The following is a 20,615-nucleotide window of genomic DNA, read 5'->3' as shown; positions in this document are numbered from 1 at the left end:
TATTAGGAATAGTAATTACTAAGAAGTAATTTCTGTGACCTGTTTAGATAGAAATCTTGTTTAGGGATTATTTGAAGTCTTTCTTTAATACTCTTTACCATCAACAAACAAAAAATACCAACCTAGAACAAAAAGCCACCCCTACTGCTAGGGTACCCTCTGGGGATAATAAAATATAATTCCACATTTTCTCCATTTCCAGAGGGAGCACATTATTACTGAACATCTATTCTGTGTTAGATACAGTGTTTCAGGCTTTAAAAATTGTTATTTTTGTATCTCGTCCCTACGCATAATATATAGAAATGCTTATTAAAAATGCAGCATAACAGATAAGACAACACACTTTTAACTTGATTTAGTGGGTCTGGATTGGGGTCCAAAAATCAGCATTTTGGTACAGGGCCCACACTTTAGAAACACTGCTGAGTTTTTGGTTGCCTCCAGAGACATAAATTGTAGGCATTGGCTGCATGGCATAAATTAGGAATAGTGTTTCCAGCATGAAAATGAACGTAAAAATGTTGCGCATCAGAACTGCATGCGTGTGTGTGTGTGTGTGTGTGTGTGTGTGTGTGCCCAAAAGACTCAAAATGATACTAATATAGATGTCAAATTGGGGGACAAACCCATCACCTGCTGGTTAAGGCACAGAAAACATTAGGATCACAGAAAGCATTTTTTAAAAAAGAAAATCTAAAACGAGTCTGTACTTCTCAGCCTTCCTTTTTAAGTTAGTTTCAGGGATCCAAAAGTGTTACAGTCCACTGGTAAAAACTGTTAAGATTATCTGGCAAAATAAATAGGAAAGCAGAAAATAAGATAGGCAGTATCTGGTACTTCTTTTAAGAAAAATGAGCGTTATTGTATGTCTAGTTCTGGTTGCTCCTGCAAGCATCATCTGCAACACTAGGTCTCACCTCTTGAAAAGGTTAAATACCTTCACTCCCATGAACAATTCTGGTTTTGGTCTTTTTTCCCCTATTTTTCATTTGAGCAGTCTGTTCACTCGTTTCTGTTTTTCTTGTGTCATTTTTTTGTCTCTCTTCTCCTTTACTGGTTTCCCTTTTTACTGAATGAAATAATGATAAAAATGAGTGAAACAGTTTATAAAAAATTTAAAATTTCAAAGTACCAAAGTAAGCAAAAAACTAAAGTTTGAAATTTTCTTTCCTTACACCGGTGCTGCTTCTATGTCTCTTCGGTATTTAACCCAGATGTCTCCTCAGGTGTTAGGAATATGCCATAAATGCTTACTTATAATTGAAAATGCTAATATTAAAGATGGATCTTGGATTGTGTGGCACCTAGGACATAATTCTCATCAGCCTGTCGCTGTCGTTCTCTTCATTAGACTTACGAGGCTTTTTTTTAATACCTAAAGATACGGAAGTTCCTGTTGGGTTCAAAGTTTCATTGCAGTTGTTCCCATTCTTAATTTGTTTTTAAGAAGCAAAATTGTTCTTCACTGAAAATTGGGGCAGGTGGGTTTAAGTGCTAAACGGGAGGAGGGTGTGTGAATTCCACCAGGAATTGGTCTTCAGACTTAGTGGAAGGCCAGGGATTAGAATTGTTGGCCCCTGAGTCAGCAGCCGGCCAGCTGCTTAACTGAGAACAACTCTGATGGGTGCAGTTGTTGCCCATGTCCTTTCAACTGCTTCTTGTCTCCATCCTTTTCTTCTGTCCGGTTGCTCCTGTCCCTTTCTCAGTCTCTTCAGTGCACAAATACATTACTGAGTATGAAAAGGGGTAACAGTAGTAGCATTATTATTAAAGTTTCTGTGTCTATGAATTCCTTTGCTTTCTGGTACACATCTTGATCCCAGACTTCAGTTCTGAAAGGTTGATCTGAACCTAAACACTGGCCAGCTGTGACCTTAGTTTCTGGCACTGGGAAAGTAGCTCTTGACTTGGGAGAAAAGTGCCCTATATTTGAATATCTTTGAATCTTATTTTATAGGTATCATTCAGTAGCTCATTAGTAAGAATTTTTGCCTTATGTTTAAATGTTTCACAAATAGAGGACTGCAAACAGCCCCAATAATTGTTAGGCTTCTGTAGGTCTTTGTTCTTTCAACATGCTTACGATGGGTATAAACATCTCTAGGAGGGAGGACGTTGAAGAAGTAGTGAAACACTGTTCAAGTTCAAGGTGGGCTAACAGAATTCTTTTCAAGATATTTAACTTATTAGGACATAAGCACAGATACATCAAGGTGTTAACTCTCTTCCACTATTGGATTTAAAAGTAAATAGTTTATTTACTGTTCTTCAGTTTTACTTTTCCAAGATAGTCTGTCATACTCCTGAACACAAAAAGTTCCTTTTACTATTAGCTTAAGTGAACAGTAGTTTTTCTGGTTTCATTAATGAGATATAGGTGGTGGCATATAAGAAAATAATAATGCACATAGCAAAACCGATCAGTTATGGATTATTGTTGAAGTAATAATGGCTTGTTTTCAGTGTAAACATGACATTTCAAGTGAACATTAGTGAGGGTGATAAAATTTGTGTACTAAATGTAAGTAAATAGGCTTTACAGATGTTTATGTGAAAGCTTTCTGAAGGAGGCTTATTGTAGACTGTGTTTTGCTGTATCTTTGATCCTTGATTAAAACTGTTGGTATTACATTTATCATGTTCCTTTTTTTATTCTTTGAAAACCCTATTTCTGGTTATACAGAGAAATATGAATACTTACAGTAAAAATTGATGCCTGTAGTATATGTATTTTATTGTATTAAGTTATGGAGGGAAAACTATTGAAATACTATTAAAATAATTCTTTTGTGGTAATTAGCATAGAACAAAATTGTATTTTGAGCGGTATTAATATAGCAAGACTATTAAAGTGTTGAAGAAAAAGATTTTTCTTTCGGTTTAGAAGGTAAAGATTTAAGCTACATCTGGAAGAAATGTTTTAAAGTTGTAAACATGAAGGATTTAGATTAAATATATTTTGTAATATTAAATAAAAATGTGTTTATCTAATTTTATTATTCATGCTACTCTTTTATAGCATCAGACAAGCCAATATCTTAAAACAGCTTTGATAATTATTGAAAGATACTGGATAGATGTGTTTATCTTTAAAGGGGACAAATGTGACTTTTATAAATAGAACTTCTATATTTTTACTAATAAGCAAGAGGCCAGTAACTAAACTAGATTCAGATACTTATTTGATTTGGAATGTTTATCTGAAATTTTTGCTTAGCTTTCTCTGGGTTTAGGAGGAAGAGTGCATACTTTGTATTATTGTGCCTAGGGATTTTTAGAGAAAGGTTATTAGATTTAAGGTCTTTCCTTTGTCTCTTATGAATCAAGTAGCAAATAAGTTTTCTTTTTAAGAGGGATGGAGAATGGTTATTAGAAATATCGTAGAAAAATAACTGATTATTTTTGAGAGCTTAGAGATCAGTAGTTTCTTGGGAATGGAAAATTTGATGGTAAATATATTTTTTTTAAAAACATACTAAATGTAATCAAACTGTGTTCTCAGGGTTTGAGAACTATCTCCAAATTAGAGTTGATATTTTGCCCCGATCTGGTAACTTTTCTTCAACTTTTTCAAGCATTTTCTTAATGTTTTACTCCACTCCGTTAGCTAAAACATTAAAAGGGGTCTTGAAATAGGGAGGGAGTGGTAGAAGGAATGTATCAAGGTCTGAAAGAGTTTGTTCTTTGGTGTGAATTGAGGCTGAAGAGGAGCCAGATTGTGGAAGGCCTTTTAGAAGATTTGTTCAAGTTTTATTTTAAGGCCCAGGGCAGTGGGAGACCATTGAATGGCGTTAAGTTGGGGGAGTGACTTGATTTTGTTTGCTTTAAAAAAGGATCTGACTTCTGGATGAACTGCTTCAATGAGATAGAAGTGAAAGCTGGGAGATCAGTTAGGGAAGCCATTGCTCTAACCTAGGAAGATATATTGGTAACTTGAAGTAATAACCTTCTTATTCCATTGACACCTCCTTCAAAAACTAGCTTAGATTTTCTCAAATTCTATTGCTTATAACTTAAATCTCTGACCTGATTTTGTTCTTTTCTTTTAAAATTTTAGTTATCTATAAATATTCTTTTGACAAGCTGGGTGGCATTATTTTATTGTTTTATTCAATTAGGGGTGCTAATATGAATGGATGGTTTCTTTATAGTTAGTATGAATGCATCTGTAGAGGGTTTATTTACTTTTTAAAGTGTCCTTACTACGCAATAAGGAGTTGATGTGGCTGCTTTAATATCAAGCAGTGATTAGTAGGGAGCATTTTTGTATGCAAGTCAGGATATCTCACTTGATTTTTATATTTCCTTTTTTTTTTCTTTTTTAAAGATTTATTTATTTATTTTAGAGACGTGGGGAGGGGCAGGGGGAGAGGGAGAGAAGCAGACTCCCGACTGAGCAGGGAGCCCAACACAGGGCTAGATCTTAGAACCCTGAGATCATGACCTGAGGCAAAATCAAGAGTTGGAGGCTTAACCTACTGAGCCACCCAGGCGCCCTTATATTTCTTTATTCATCATTTTGTCTTGTAAATTCAGTTTCAAGACAAAGTCTACATTTTTAGAGGCATTAACATGATTTTTTCCTTTAAATAAAATACATTGATAAAGAAGCATACTTGAAATTCCCTAGTCTTTGTGATCTTCTGATTATTAATCTGTGCTGCCTTTCCACTTAACCTTACTGGAGAAATTAGAATAAGCTTCAATTGAAATTCAGAAATATCTAAAGGTAATGTGTGTTTCTCTCTTACTTTCTACTGTAGTGTCTTGTTTTGAAAATTCAGCCTCTCATTTTTTTCTCTTCTTCCCAGATTGAGGTTAAAGATTTCTCAGATTTTGAAAATGCTTTATTTTTCACTATTTCTGCTAAGTACCCAGATGTCAAAGTGCCTGGCACATAGTATGCCCGCACTGTATATATTTGTTGGCTGTAGAAAGACATAATATCCTCTAAGATTTCATGTAGCATGCCACCAAAATAGACTTTACAGTGTCCTGCCAGGGACAGAGGGGTAAAAGGGTAGAATTTTCTCATTGATGAAGGGGAAAACATTGGGCTCTTTATTTTTCCTGTTGTTTTTTTTTTATGTTATGTTAATCACCATACATCATTAGTTTTTGATGTAGTGTTCCATGATTCATTGTTTGCTTATAGCACCCAGTGCTCCATGCGGAATGTGCCCTCCTTAATACCCATCACCAGGCTAACCCATTCCCCCACCCCCCTCCCCTCTAGAACCCTCAGTTTGTTTCTCAGAGTCCATCATCTCTCAAGGTTCATCTCCCCCTCCGATTTCCCACCTTCATTCTTCCCCTTCTGCTATCTTTTTTTTTTTTTTAACATATAATGTATTATTTGTTTCAGAGGTACAGGTCTGTGATTGAACAGTCTTAACACAGTTCACAGCGGTCACCATAGCACATACCCTTCCCAGTGTCTATCACCCAGCCACCCTTTCCTGTTCTTTTTTGATGGAACTCTCTCCCCAGTAATGTTATAAGAAACCTACTTATATTGTTTAAAATGAGAAGAAAGCCGGTCTTTTCTTATAACCATTACCCCTGCTCCCCTTTTAATTAGGAGGTTGAGGTTTGGAAGTTTGCCAGGTTTTCTTGGACTGTCTTAGAAAGTAGTCTTAAATGTGGTCCCAAGTGCTGGTCAGTTGAATCAGAAATTTGGAGTTTTGTGATTTGCCCTTTTCTTGGTTCCTGTTATTCTATATATACTTTATATATTCAGGAAAGTGAAGTTCTTTGGTAGTGGATGAGAAAATCAATGTTTTATTCTTGGCGACCAACCAAATATACCAATGTGAAGTATTTTTCTTTTGGGAGAAAACATTATAATGGGTGGCTGTAGTTAGTTAGTTTAGTAATTGAGTGCAGTGTCTTTTATTGAACATTACCTTTGTAGCGTACCTTCTGTATTTAGGAAAGAGTTTAAGAAATGAGGTCCTGTAAAAGTTTTGCTAATAAAGAAATGCACTTTTTTGTATAATTAAGTGAATCAAAAAATGAGAAATTTTTGTTAGGAATTAAAGAGAGCTGTTTGCCTCTTTCATAAAAGGAAATTCTACTATTACAAATTTGGTGATCTCTTTGGGGCTCTAAAACTTTATTTATGTAGAGGCTTTTTAAGAAAGGTTTGAGAAATTGATAAATTGATGTTTTTCTTCAAATCTTGGTTTTTTTTTAAAAAAAGATTTTATTTAGAGAGAGAGCATGCACACGCACACACACTTGAAAACAGGGGGAGGGGCGGAGGGAGAGGGAGAATCTTAAGCAGGCTCTATGCTCACCATGGAGCCTGACCCGGGGCTCAGTCTCAGGACCCTGAGATCACAACCTGAGCCAAAATAAAGAGTTGGATGCTTAACTGACTGAGCCACTCAGGTGCCCCTTGGTCTTTATTCACTCTGGAGAAAAAACTGATGGTTACCAGAGGGGAGGTGGGTGGGGTCATGGGTCAAATAGATGATGGGGATTAAGGAGTGCACTTGTGGTGAGCAGCAAGTGATGTATGAAATTGCTGAATCACTACATGGTACACCTGAAACTAATATAACACTGTTAACTGTATGGAATTAAAATCTGTACCTCTGAAACAAATAAAACATTATATGTTAAAAAAAAAAAAAGATAGCAGGAGGGGAATAATGAAGGGGGGGAAATCGGAGGGGGAGATGAACCATGAGAGAGGATGGACTCTGAAAAACAAACTGAGGGTTCTAGAGGGGAGGGGGTGGGGGCATGGGTTAGCCTGGTGATGGGTATTAAAGGGGGCACATACTGAATGGAGCACTGGGTGTTATATGCAAACAATGAATCATGGAACACTACATCAAAAACTAATGATGTAATGTATGGTGATTAACATAACATAAAAAAATAAGAAAATCTTGGTCCTTACACAGTAGATATATACCTATTTTGGAACTATATGGGAAAAATTAGTCACTTACGAGTTAACAATGTTGTAATACATTTTAGGTGGTTATCTTAGTAATTTGTCAGGAATTAACGTTAGGAGTCCTTAAATAACCAGTGGTTAAATGTTGACTTATAAGTACTTTTACTGCTTATTACACACGCATGCGCATACTGTGTCTGGTATCACAGCATTACAACGTTTGGATTTTTAGTTTATTCCATAGTAGTTGTGTTTCTAGTTTATATTACTTGAGCTAGATGGACAGAATCTTGTAATATTTTGTCAGACTGACAGTACTAAGTACAGAGTATAACAGGTAAGGCAAAAAAAAAAAATCTGGGAAGAATGTCGGAAAGTGTGTTTTCCTTTAGAGGTGATTGGTAGTAAGGAGGTGCTTAGTTTAAAAAAAAAAGATTGACAGGGCCTAAAATGTTTTTATTATGCAGAAATTTTATTTGAAAATTTATTCTCCTCATATTTCTAACATGTTTATCAGAAGGCTTTTGGCACATTGTGGATTTTTCTTCCTAATACTTAAAAGCAGCCCAGGGCAACCAAATAGGGAAGGTGACTTGTCTTCTATGATGTGTGTTAATATAGAAAGGAAAGGATGCTGGAAGACCTATGATGTGTTTATAGTTGCATAGAAATATTATTAAAATGAGTTTTGAAGTGGGACAGAAATTACATAACACAAAAGTAATAAACAAGAATTTTAGATTTTTTTCTTAATACTAGGAATCTTGGTTATAAATATGAAAAACTGTTGGTGATTTAAGGCTAGTTAGGTTGATTCTATATCCGTTGTTATTTAACGTCATAGTTCGTTTTCAGTCTTCCTTCTTTTCCTTTAATAGAATTGTATTGCTAGTTAAAGCTACTCTAGTAAGTATTGCTAATTTTCTTCAGTTGCTGGTTTTAACCTGCCAATTACTTTGATGAAAACTTTTGTGATGAGGTGGTTTTTTGTTTTTGTTTTGTTTTTTCAGTTTCTCACTCTTGGTACTACTGGCTCCTCAAGGGTGATATTTCACATTACTTTCGTAGCGGCTGAAATGATCCATTTTTAGTCTTTTTGCATCAGACAGAGTTTGATGATTTACTAAAAAAAAGGCTGCATCTTCCAAGTAAATAAAGCACTACAAAAACCTTAATATACATGATGTCTTCTCACTGTAATTGAGACGTGTAGATTGTTTTTAGTAGGAACTACTCTGTGTGTGTTTCCTTAATCTATATTAAGAGCTCTGTTCTGATTTTGAGAATTTACCTTTTATCTCTTACTATTCTAAATTTATGCTCGGTTTTGGCTTTTGTACAATTTCTAAAATGGCCCATTAATTCTGATGGGAGTACTGGCCTCTAGCTGCAGTCACCGTGATCTCCCCTGCCCTCACAAGATGAACATCTAATAACAGAAATCTATTTTACACAGTCTAGGTAATACTTGTATCTACTTGTATTTGTTTTGATGTAATTCATATTTCGAATGAGTGCCAGAGAACTGGGTAGAACTATTTTAATCTTGCATCCTGGGCATTTATAGATATCCCACACGTTTTGTGGCTGTAGGCAAAAACACTTTGCTGTTGTGCTTCATCTTTGAAGATATCTTATCCCTGAAAATACGTATCTTTCATGACAGTAGGAATAAATATCAGGATGAGAGTTAGCAACAAAGAGAAACAAAGGATAGATAGTATGGAAGCCAGCTTTGTTTTGTCAGATGATACAAGATAAGCATTTAGAAACAGCCAACCATCTAAACCCATATCACTTTTATAAACCGAATCACTTTTATCCCTTACTTTCTTACACTGAGAGGGACCAAATAAGGGACTCTGGAAAGCAAAAACTTACCTATGTCTTCTAATTTGCCAATCCTTTTGATACTTGTGGCTGTCTGGTTATCATGTGACACTGTAGATCCTTGGTTTTTATTGGGTAGTTAGTGTGGCTTACTGAGTTTCTTTCCATTCCAACACACTTTAATACTCACTGTATTCAGATTAATCTTAGAAATATCACTTCTGTTCTTTTTCTTAACTTCTGATGTCTTGCAAACCTGCCTTGATTATACCCAATACTAAACAATATGGAATGCTCATGTCTATTAAGAGCAGGCTTGTCAAACACTGTGATTATTCACATCCCTGTTTATTTGGTCATTATCTTCCCTGCCTTTGTTTGCCATAGTTTTGTCTCTCCTTAATAGTTTGCTTTAGTCCCACTTCCTCCGTAAAGCCTTTCTTTTTCCTTTTCTGTGTGAATTGATTTTGAGTACATTTATTGAGTTCCTGTATTGTGTTGGGCACTGGTGATACAGAAGGGGTAACAGGGCGGAGGTCCTATGTTATCATCCCTAATTCCTACAGCATTTATCTGTAGCCCTTATCTTGGTGTGTTAATTGATAGTACAAGCATATGGTCAATTTTTTTTATCTGTAAATGCTCAATATAAAGCATAGTTTTCTCTAAAGGATTATTCCTCAGAAGAAGAGTAGTTTTATATTTGAATCCTTTCAAAGTTTTTCGTATTTTGAGGCTCTCTCAATTTTATTTTGAATGAAAATATGTTTGGAAAAGGCAGAGAAGCTTGAAATGATGCCAGTCAGTGCTAGAGTGAATGTTTATGTCAGTTTCCTAAGGGATAGGTAGAAGGGAATAAAGAGTTTAAACAAATAAATTATTCTTGGGGGTGGTCATAGTGTTGATAGTGTTACTATCATTTGTTGTAAACTATTTACAGAGGCTATAAAAGAAAAAACTTTAAAAGCTCGTTTTAAAAAGCAATATTGTAAGTAGTTACTTTCTGAAGATCACAAAATACACCTATAGAACAGTGAAAAAAATCACTGTCTTAGTATTATGTGAACAGATATTATTGGTTTGGAAAAACATTTCCAGTGACAATATTCTGTATGACTTTAAAACGTATTGCTTCTCAAGCAACTTAAATGGAAATGAAGATGATCCATGTTTTGATAGTTTTCGATGACTCAAAAAGAAAGAGGACACTTGTTGGGAGATGCATGTGAAATTTGAACAAAATTGTTTTGTAAAATTTTTGTGCTTTATGATTTTAAAATATTTGTAAAACTAAATTCATTAAAATAAGTATACATTGGGCTGTTTCGTATAAATATACGAAGGTTTGTGTATTTCAGGTTGGTCAAAATTTAAAAAATACCTTATGGGGGAAATTGGGAAATCCTTCAAATTGAGGATTTTATGATATTCATTCAAGTTGCAAGTTTCTGGGTAGTTAGATGATTACTTAGCCTAGTGAAAGACTGTTAAATAATCCCCATTGAACTAATAAAATATTGCATATATTTACTTATTTTAAGGTTTCTTGGTGCCATAAAGGGTTGTACTATACTAGAATTTCCCAATTACTTATCTAAAATTCTTTTGTATAATGCTTTTGATACTATTGTTTTTTTAATTTATACTACAAAATGGTTTGGATTAAAAGCATCATTCAGTTTAATCTACCTGCTGTTGCTAATTCTCTTTGGATGCGTGTTCTACCCTTAAAGTGGCAGGAAGCAATAATATGTGAAAGGGAAACAAGAATTGCTTATCAAGTTTTATTATTTTTGAAACTTCATTAACCCTTCCTAGAGGACTAATTTGCCTATAGGAGGAACAGGTTTGGGGAAGGCGTTCAGTTGCATGCCTGTTTATACTGTATTCTCAGTGACTTATTGATAGTGTCAGACACCATTAGAAAACTTTTTCAGAAGTGAGCCCCAGGGCACGTGGGTAGCCCAGTTGGTTAAGTGTCTGCCTTCAGCTCAGGAGGCTCAGATCATGATCCTGGAGTTCCAGGATGGAGCCCCTGCAGGGCTCCCTGCTCAGCGGGGAGTCTGCTTCTCCCTCTGACCCTCACCCTCTCGTGCTCTCTCTCTTTCAAATAAATCTTTTTTTAAAAAAAGGAAGTGATCCTCATATTTGTAAGATGTCAAAACAATTCTTTCTGTTTAACGTTGGTTGTGTACATAGGAAAATTGTGATAGGGTGATGCAGGTCACAGGACTATGAAAAACATTGTCATCTTAATCAGAAAAGAAATTAATGTAATTCTTAGTTAAAGATGTTTTAATTCCAGCTACCTGTTTGAAGCTGGGAAGCAGTAGTAGTTGTTGGGTTTTTTATTCAGTTGTTACATTGCTTTTTTACATTTTATCATCCATTAAATACTGTTTGTATTTGGAGGGCAAGTAAGATGGATAGTTTTAGACTCACTGGCATTCTGACATGTAAATGAATGTATATAGGCAATTGATCAAAAACACTAAATAAATGTAAAAGAATACATTTTATGTTGGATTGCAAGTGGTGTACATTTTGGGGGAAGGAGTAATTCTGATTAAAGGACTTCTAGGATTTTGTTTATCTACCTTGAAAAAACATGAAAATTGTCACATGTGAGATTTAGCCTAGGAGGTTTTTTTGCAAGAGCTCGGCTTTCAGGAACTATTAAAATGATGATAGATAGCAAAGGGGAGGGCATTTAAGAAATATTTGCTTGAACCATATCCCCATTGCTCTAGTGCTATTTATTGAAAAGGCTTTCCATCCTCTGTAGAATTGCTTTTGTTTATTTGTCCAAAATTAATCAGGCATATTTGTGTGGATCTCTTCCTGGGTATTCTCTGTGTTCCATTGATCTGTGTCTGTCCTGCCTGTATTACCACATGGTCATACTTCAGCTTTATGGTAAGCTTTAACATCAGTAAGCGTGAATTCTCCCACTTTATTCTTTTCAAAAATGTTTGGAATAAGTTCATTTATGTCTACAAGGAAATTTGATGTGATTTTGATATGAATTGGATTAAACCTATACATTATCATGGTATGTCTCTCCAAGTGTTCAAGTCTTCTTTTTATTTCTTTTATCAACATTTTATAATTTTTATCACATAGATTTATACATTTTGTCAGATTATATTTTAGGTATTTTTAAACTCAGGAGCAATTGTAACTGGTTTTACAGTTACAATTTTTAAAAAAATTTTTTAAAAAGTTTTACTTATTTGAGAGAGAGAGTACTCAAGTGCACACAGATGTGCGTGAGAGGAGGGAGGGGCAGAGGGGAAGGGGAGGTAAAGGGAACGAATCCCAAGCAGATTCTGTGCTCACTGGGGAGTCCGATGCTGGGCTCGATCTCAGGAGCCCAAGACCACGACCTGAGCCAAAATCAAGAGCTGGATGCTTGACTGACTGAGCCACCCAGGCACCACACTGGTATTACATTTTAAATTTCATTTCTACCACTTCATTGTTAGTATATAGAAATGCACTTTTTGTATATTGATCTTATATCCTGTGACCTTATTGAATTCATTCTAACATTTTGTTTGATGATTCCTTGGGATTCTCTCCAAAGACAGTCATCTCATCTGCAAATAGAAATAGTTATATATTCTTTTCCAATTGGTATGCCTTTAATTCCTTTTTCTTGTCTTATTGCAATAGCTATAATTTTCAGTACAGTGTTAAGAGTAATGGGAGTAGACATCATTATTTCGTTTTTGATCTTAGAGGGGAAGCATTTAGTCTTTTGCCATTAAGTATGAGGTTAGTTGTTGGTGTTTTTGTAGGTGCTCTTTGTGAGTTTGAGGAAGTTCCCCTCTATTCCTGGTGTACTGATAGATTGTATGATTTTTGTCTTTTAGTTTCTTGATTTGGCAGATTGTATTGATTGATTTTTGAATATTGAACTAACCTTACATACCTGAAATAAATCCTACTTGGTGTGGATTATTATTTTTTTTTTAAATATACTGTTGGATTCTGTTTGCCAAAATTTTGCTGAGGACTTTAACGTGTAAGTTAATAAGAGATATTGGTCCGTATTTCTCTTTTTGTGCTGTTTTTGTTTTTGTTATCAAGGTAATAGTGGCCTCATAAAATCAGTTGCAGTAGTCCCTCTTTTCTGTTTCTGGAAGAGTTTGTGTAAAATTAGTGTGGGTGTATTATATTACTATTCACTGCTTTTAAAAAATAAAAGCCTGATTGTCCTCAGATGTAGTCACTTCAGGTGAAATTTGCTTTTTCATCATAGGAGGGGTATTTTAGATTTAAATATGACTTTTGCAGGACTATTTTATTGTCAGATGTTCTACCAAATTTCAGATCAAGTGTGTTGGTTTTTTTTTTTTTTCATGGTGGGAAAAATGGTACTAGTCATTAAAATAAGTAGTACTTTGGAAATAGAACTGTTATCTAAATTAACTCTGATACTGGATTCTGTGATTAGACTTATTGATTTACTATAACTAGGCTAAATGTGAATTTTGAAATGATGGAATTATCCATAATAATTACAAAAGTATTATGGAAATTGAATCAGTTGTGGAAACAGGGTAATGAAAGTTTTGGTAATTTATTCAAGGCCACAGTTTGTGAACTAAATTCCAAATTCAGGTCACAATCTGTTAAGCCAGAGGTACTTAACTAGAGAGGAACATTAGATCACCAGTGGGTCTTTGTCAAAAAGAAAAAGAACACACATGCACGTGCACACGCACACGCACACACACACACACACACACACTTTCTCTGGATATATACCTTCCATCATCATCCCCAGGGCTCCAAATGACACTCAGACAAGAATTTGAGAAAACATAGGGGATTCTGTTGTACATAATTAGTTAAGAACCATTATACTAAACCATGAACACATACCTTTTATATCTGTTTATTTCTTTTGAAAATAGTATGAACTATTTGGAATTACTTTGGTAGAAGTTTTAAGTTTCAGAAAATTTTAAATTGGGAGTTACTGTTAAAAATTCATACATATAAGCAACTTTTGCCAATTTTTTAAAAAATTGCACCTTTAAAGTCACAGTGCAAGCTTAAGAACATAAAAAATGTATAATTTGATTTTATTTTTATAATTATGTTATTTTGTGTTCAGTTAGAGATATGATGGGCTAGAGACTGATTACAGGATCAGCTTGAGGAGGGGGTGATGAGATGGTCACAGTTTTCCATATAAGCAGGATTCTTTCTATCTTTGGAAAACATCAATCAAGTGATAGTCTAGATCTGGAAAGCCATGCTGAAATCTTGTTTGCCTTTAAATTATAAGTGAAGAAAGTATTTTTTTAAATGAAGAAATGGTCATTTGTTCATCTTTTCTCTAGAACAGACGTGGCAAATACTAATTTCAAGACTCTTTTACTTCAAAATCCTTCTCAATATGCTACTCCAGGCAGCTACTGTTAATTTATTGGAATTGACACGAAGATGAAACCTATTTGGCTTTTCTGCTCTAGGCAGTATTTTATTTTATTTTTGTCAGTTTTGTTTAGTTTAAATGGTGTTATAGTGTTCCTATGCTTCAGTGGCATTTTCTTTGGAAATTAAAAATAATAAATAGTGGCTTTTAACACAAATTACATGAATGATAATTTACAGAGGACCTGTCCCCCACAAAACAAAACAAATCAAACAAAAGGCAGGTTAGCTAGACTGTTGAAATTAGGACATTGTTTTAAGAGATAGCTGGCCACACAGCCTGTGAGCCAGATTTATAGCCTGTAAACTAAGAATGATTTTTACATTTTTAAATGGCTGAAAAAAGAACAGTATTTTGGGACATGTAACAATTACCTGAAATTTCATTTTTAGTGTCTATAAATAAAGTTTTATTGGAACATAACCATGCTCATTCCTATACTGTCCTGTGGATGCTTTTGTGCTATAATGGCAGAATGGAGTAGTTGTGACAGAAACCACGTGGTCTGCAAAGCCGAAAATATTTACTTGTCTGGCCCTTTACAGAAAAAGTTTGCCATACCTTGTTTTCAGATATTAATGTGACAGTGCATGATTGTTTTTGGGTTATATAATAAAGGAGGAAACTTATTTTGCTGGTATTTTCAACAGGTTTCTTCTTTTTTTTTAAATTTTTTTATTATGTTTATAGTAACAAGTTTCTGAAAAGGAATAACTTAGAAAATAGGTATTTTTTTATACAGGTAAATAGTAGAAGCAACCCTTTTTTTTTTATAGACTACAAAGAACATGGAGTTACCAGCCTTAGTTTATAATAGGTCTGCTCTTTTAATTTCTTCCGTTGTTGAGAGGAGGTCCAGAGCACTAATACTGCCACAGATTTTAGCAGCTTATAATCCCATCTGTGTCCTAGGACACTGCAGAGCAGCAGCAAGTTCTCATGCTTTTTGGTTTCAACTTTAAGACTTAAAAATGTAGAACCCCAGAAAGTTTTTTTTTAAATAGGGATTTTATCTATCATTCTTATCACATTAGAAATTGACAAAATTTAAAAATATTTATTTAACGGTAACAGTAATCCATTACATGTTCACAAAAGAACATTTTTATGAAAAATGTTTTCCAAAACAAAAAAAAATTAATGAAATTTTTGCGGATCTCTTTAATGATTGTTTTCGTGGAAGACAGCTGGATTCTTGTATCTCTTCCTCCATTAAGTCTGCTGTGATATGTTCTTTTGATATGAAGGAAATCTGGTCATACACAGATACAGTTTTAGAAAAAAATGAGTATTTTTAGATAATTGTGAATGTTTTTCTCTGATATTACACCAAAACTCAACACATGGTAGATTTTTTGCTTTTTTTTTTAAAGTCAGGTTTTTTGAAGTATAATTTCCATAGAATAAAATGTTTGGTTTTTTTTTTTGATAAAACAATTCTGTGTGATTAACCCATAAGACATTTAACCTCCGACCACAGTTACAATGTAGGATATTTTGGTCACTCCGAAAAATTTCTCAAGCCCTTTTGTAATCAGCCCTCTCCCCTCACTCCCAGCTTCTGGCAACGTCTGATCTCATTTTTGTCCCCATAGTTTCACCTTTTCCAGAATATCATATAAATGGAATCACATATAGCATAATATGTTTGCGATTCATCCATGTTGTTATAGTTATCATTAGTTCATTTCTTCTTATTGTATGGATGTTTATCCATTTAGCAGTACTGGATATTGAGTTTCCAGTTTTGGGTTGATTATAAATAAAACCATTCCAAGCATTCATGTACAGATTTTTGCATGAACATATGTTTTTATTTCTTAGGTAAATGCCTAGGCATGGTATTGCTTGGTAGGTAGTATGGTAGGTGTATGTTTACTATAAGAAGCTGTCAAACTGGCTTTCCAAAGTGGGTGGACCATTTTGCATTACAGCCACCAATGTGTGAAAGTCCCAGTTGCTCTACATATTTATCAACATTTGAGGTTGTTTTTGTTTTAGCCATTTTAATCAATATTAGAATTTCAGTTTGCATTTCTCTAATGATTAATGATACTGAGAATTGTTTCATGTTAGTGTTTTCCATTCATATATCTTCAGCAAAGCATGTTATTTTGAATCTTTTGCCCATTTTTTTTAGAAATTTGGTGGCTTTAAAAAATTATTATTGAGTTGTGACAGGTTTTTCTATATATTGAATGTCAGCATTTTTTTTAGATACATAATTTGCAGGTATTTTCTCCAAGTCTGTGACTTTTTTCCCCCTTGAACTTTCAAAGAGAAGTTTTAATTTTAATGAAACGTAACTTACCAGTTCTTTCTTTTGTAGTTCATGTCTTTCATGTTCTAAGAAGTCTTTCATAATTTAGGGTCACAAAGATTTTTCATGTTTTCTTATACCAGTTTTATACTTTTAGATTTTTTAGGTCTTTGAGATGTTTAGAGTTAATTTTTGTAAATGGTGTAAGATACAAGTTGAAGTTTGTCTTGTTGTTTGTTCATAAGATGTCCAATTGTTCCAGCATAGTTGTTGAAAAAACTGTGTTTTCTCTATTGAAATGTGTTGGCACCTTTGCTCTGTGTCAACTGAACGTTATGTGGGTCTATTTCTGGATTCTCTGTTCTGTCCCATTGAAGTGTGTGTCTTCTCACTGAGACCACACTAGCTTGATTGCTGAAGCTTTATAGTGAGTTTTAAAAACAGGTAGTATGAATTCTCCTTTGTACATCTTTTTCAGAATTATTTTGGGTATTCCAGCACCTTGTTTTTCCGCATAAGACAAGAGGTAGTTTTTTAAAAGTTAGTTTTAAAGTGCAGAATCTGAAACCATTAATGAACTTTTTGTCCTCTGTAACATTACAATCTATGGGACTATCTTGAACATTGAATGGATTTTTTTAACCCATGAATGCTTTTATAAGATCACACATAATTCATTTAGAGAATATTGGTTCTCTGAATTATATAGACCTAATTATTGGCACATTTCCTTATTCAATATTTAAAAGTTACATGTATTAATATCTCCACTGATCTCCTGAGAGAATTCTTTTTTTTTTTTTAAGAGAGAGAGTGCTGCTCATGCAGGCACATTGCAGTGGGAGTGGGATGGGGAGGGGCAGAGGGACAGGGGGAGAAAGAATCTTAAGCAGACTCCATGCCCAGGGCAGAGCCCGAAGCAGGGCTTGATCTCATGACCCTGCGATCATGACCGGACCCGAAATCAAGAGTCAGATGCTTATCTGACTGAGCCACCCAGGCGCCCCTCATGAGAGAATTCACTTTAAGTGTTGGGAAAGTGTCAGGCTAATGGTGGTGGTACAGATTTTCCAAAATCCTTCTTTTTTGCTTGAAAGATCAAATTTTATCACTGGCATTGCATACTGTCACTTGTTTCTCTTGAAGTAATAGGTTTAGTTGGTTCATTTTTGAGAACATGTCTGTCAGTTACCCAAGTCTGAATAACCATCGTTGGTTTAATTCCCCACTCAGTCATGCAAAGGCTTTATCTTGAGGCAAACCATTGTACTTCATTATGCAGCAGAACTGCTTTTGCTTAGTTCCCATTTTGTCACACAGGATATTGAAAAGAAATCAATCCAGGGTCAAGATTTAATTAAATCAACAATTTTACTGCTTTTCATCAGGGACATTCTTAAATGAAGTGAAACTGTCCTTTTTCAGAGAAATCGTCTGAAATATATTTGGTCACTTTCTGTTACTATGATTATTATACTTCACGTATGGAGATTGATGTGGAAACTTAAACTCAGTGTTACAACACTAGGAAGACAGTAAGTTCCTGATGTTTGAGGCACACCTGAGTTTGAGTTTGGTATACGGTGAGACAATCTCTTAAGGGCTAATACAGTTAAATTAAGTTGTTGTTTTATTATCTTATAGGTGCTATACTTGGTAGATCAGAAACTCAGGAGTGTATTTTCTATAATGCTAATTGGGAAAGAGATAGAACCAATCGAACTGGTGTTGAACCCTGTTATGGTGACAAAGATAAAAGGCGACATTGTTTTGCTACCTGGAAGAATATTTCTGGTTCCATTGAAATAGTGAAGCAAGGTTGTTGGCTGGATGATATCAACTGTTATGACAGGTAAGGAAACATTTTCTCCACACTCATTTTTAAAGGGGGAAAGCTCAGTGCATGTATTTTTACTTAAATGTTTTTTTTTTAAGATGGGATTATGAATACCACTATAACATGCTCCAATGACAATATACATGTTTTAAAGTAATAAGATAAATATGGCATGTTTATGTTTTATCTTTGGTACACTGAATAATCTACCATGTAGTGAGAACTATAGATAAGAACCTTTTTTCCCCTATGTTATTAGTATGATAAACTTTTTTTAAGGTCAATTTTAAGGAAAAAGGATTTTTTAAATTGCTTTAAAAGACAGTATATCAGTTGAAAATCTATCCTGTATCCTCAGAGAAAGTAAAGCTTAATCATAGTATTTAATTTCCTTTTAGTTTCCCTATTTATGTATCTGGAAGAAATTGATCTTACTGCATTTTTTTTCCTTTTTTTTTCTTGCAAAGTAGGCCTTTGTTCTTTACCCCTGAGAGACATTTTAACTTGATGTTCAGAATTACCTCAGTACTAAGAGAGTCCTCATAGAAAGCTACATTTTATTTAAAATATTTTGCTTAAATTGTTTTATTCTGTATCAGAAATAAAATACAGTAGACATGTTATTGACTGCCTGTGATCTTTCTGTAAGGAGCCCCATAGATGTTTGGTTGATTACTTAAACTGCCTGGGCCACAGGATTTCCACTGTGGGTGGGTGCTGATGGCTGGCAGAGGCTGCAAAGCCCTAGATAAATAGACATTTTGGAGCCAGAAAATACTGATATACTCATGGAACACTGGATACTTGCCTATCCCTTTCAGGAGCCTCAGTTGATTACTATGAACCTGTGGTTGATTAGCCATATGTAATTAATAGCAAAATGCATTGAATAAATCCATGAAAATTGAATTATCTCAATTTTTCATGAGAAATTAAAATCTTAGGTATATATTTAGTATTTAGGGTTTACTTCTAAATCTCTGAATTTTCCAGGGACTATTTCTCTGTAATTACACATTTTAGCTGCATTTCCGATTCTTAGCCTCTCTGTAAATAGAGGTGATCATCAAGTGATATCTGCTATTATGAAAGGTAAGTAGGGCCACTAGGAAAACAGGATGGAGATTACTGAAAAAATTAAAAAAACTACCCTATGATCCAGCAGTTCTACTTCGGGGTATTTACTGAGGAAATGAAAATGCTAACTTGTAAAAAGATACATGCACCCCTGTGTTTATTGCAGCATTATTTACAATAGCCAAGATATGGAACCAACCTGCCTGTCCATTGCTGGATAAAGAAAATATGGTGTGTACACACACACACACACACACACACACACACACACACACAGAAGAATATTACTCAGCCATTTAAAGAAAAAAATATTGCTATTTGAGACAACCTAGATAGACCTTGAGGGTATTATGCTAAGTGAAATTAGTCATATAGAGAAAGACAAATACCATGTGATTTTACTTACATGTGTAGTCTTAAAAAACAAAAAAAATAAAATGAACTCCCAGATTAGAGGCTGGGGGTTGGGGGGGGTAAGGTGAAATGGTTGAAGGTGTTCAAAAGGTACAAACTTCCAGTTATAAAACAAGTCCTGGGGTTGTAATATATAGCATGGCAACTATAGTTAATAAAGCTATATCGTATATTTGAAAGTTTTGATAACAGAGATTTTTCTTCTTCTTCTTCTTTTTTTTTTTTTTTTTAAAGAAAGGTGGTTGGGGAGGGGCAGAGAGAGGGAGAGAGTGGGGCTTGATCTCATGACCCTGAGATCATGACCTGAGCTGAAATCCAGAGTTATATCCTTAACTGACTGAGCCACCCAGGTGCCCTGATAAGAAAGTAGATCTTAACAGTCCTCATCACAAGAAAAAACATTTGTAACTATGTGTGGTGTTGGACATTAACTAGATTATTGTGGTGTTCATTTCACAGTATGTACAGATCTGAAGATAATTATGTTGTATACCTGAAACTAATGTAGTGTTATGTCAGTTTTATTAAAAACAAAAAACACACACAGGAAGAGTTTTGGGGGAAAATCTTTACTCAAATTATCTTTTATTAGTTAGTTGAAACCAGAGATTCTTGTTCTTTTTGTGGCAAAAACTACTGTTTGTCTCTCCTGAAGGATAGTTAAGAGAAAAAAAAAAGGATTCAAGAAATGTCAAAGTATGGAGGAAAAGACAATGATAAGAAGAATGAAATTGGATAATGAAAAGTACTTTTTTGAGTTAATTAGGCTACGTAGTCATTTTCACCTCCTATAATTTGAGGCATGATTCTAAAAATTTTAAATTCATATATTTTT

The 20,615-nt window shown here is 34.5% G+C and overlaps 1 protein-coding gene across 3 annotated transcripts in view; it reads left to right on the top strand.

Moving 5' to 3' along the window:
* Positions 1–20,615, top strand: part of ACVR2A (activin A receptor type 2A) — an 84,850-nt gene that overhangs the window by 31,282 nt on the left and 32,953 nt on the right. For all 3 annotated transcript variants that reach the window (XR_012375719.1, XM_073884262.1, XM_073884270.1), the window contains exon 2: positions 18,097–18,304. Coding sequence is in view for 2 of the 3 variants with exons in the window: in XM_073884262.1 (XP_073740363.1) it covers positions 18,097–18,304 (208 nt within the window). In the remaining variant the exon portion in view is untranslated. The remainder of the gene's footprint in view (positions 1–18,096; positions 18,305–20,615) is intronic.

This window comes from Callorhinus ursinus, unplaced genomic scaffold (assembly GCF_003265705.2).
Source record: "Callorhinus ursinus isolate GAN/ISIS: 27379988/994484 unplaced genomic scaffold, GSC_fseal_2.0 scaffold2, whole genome shotgun sequence".
NCBI lineage: Eukaryota > Metazoa > Chordata > Mammalia > Carnivora > Otariidae > Callorhinus > Callorhinus ursinus.
Note: the sequence above shows the minus strand (reverse complement) of the source record. Positions and strands in the feature narration are given on the sequence as shown.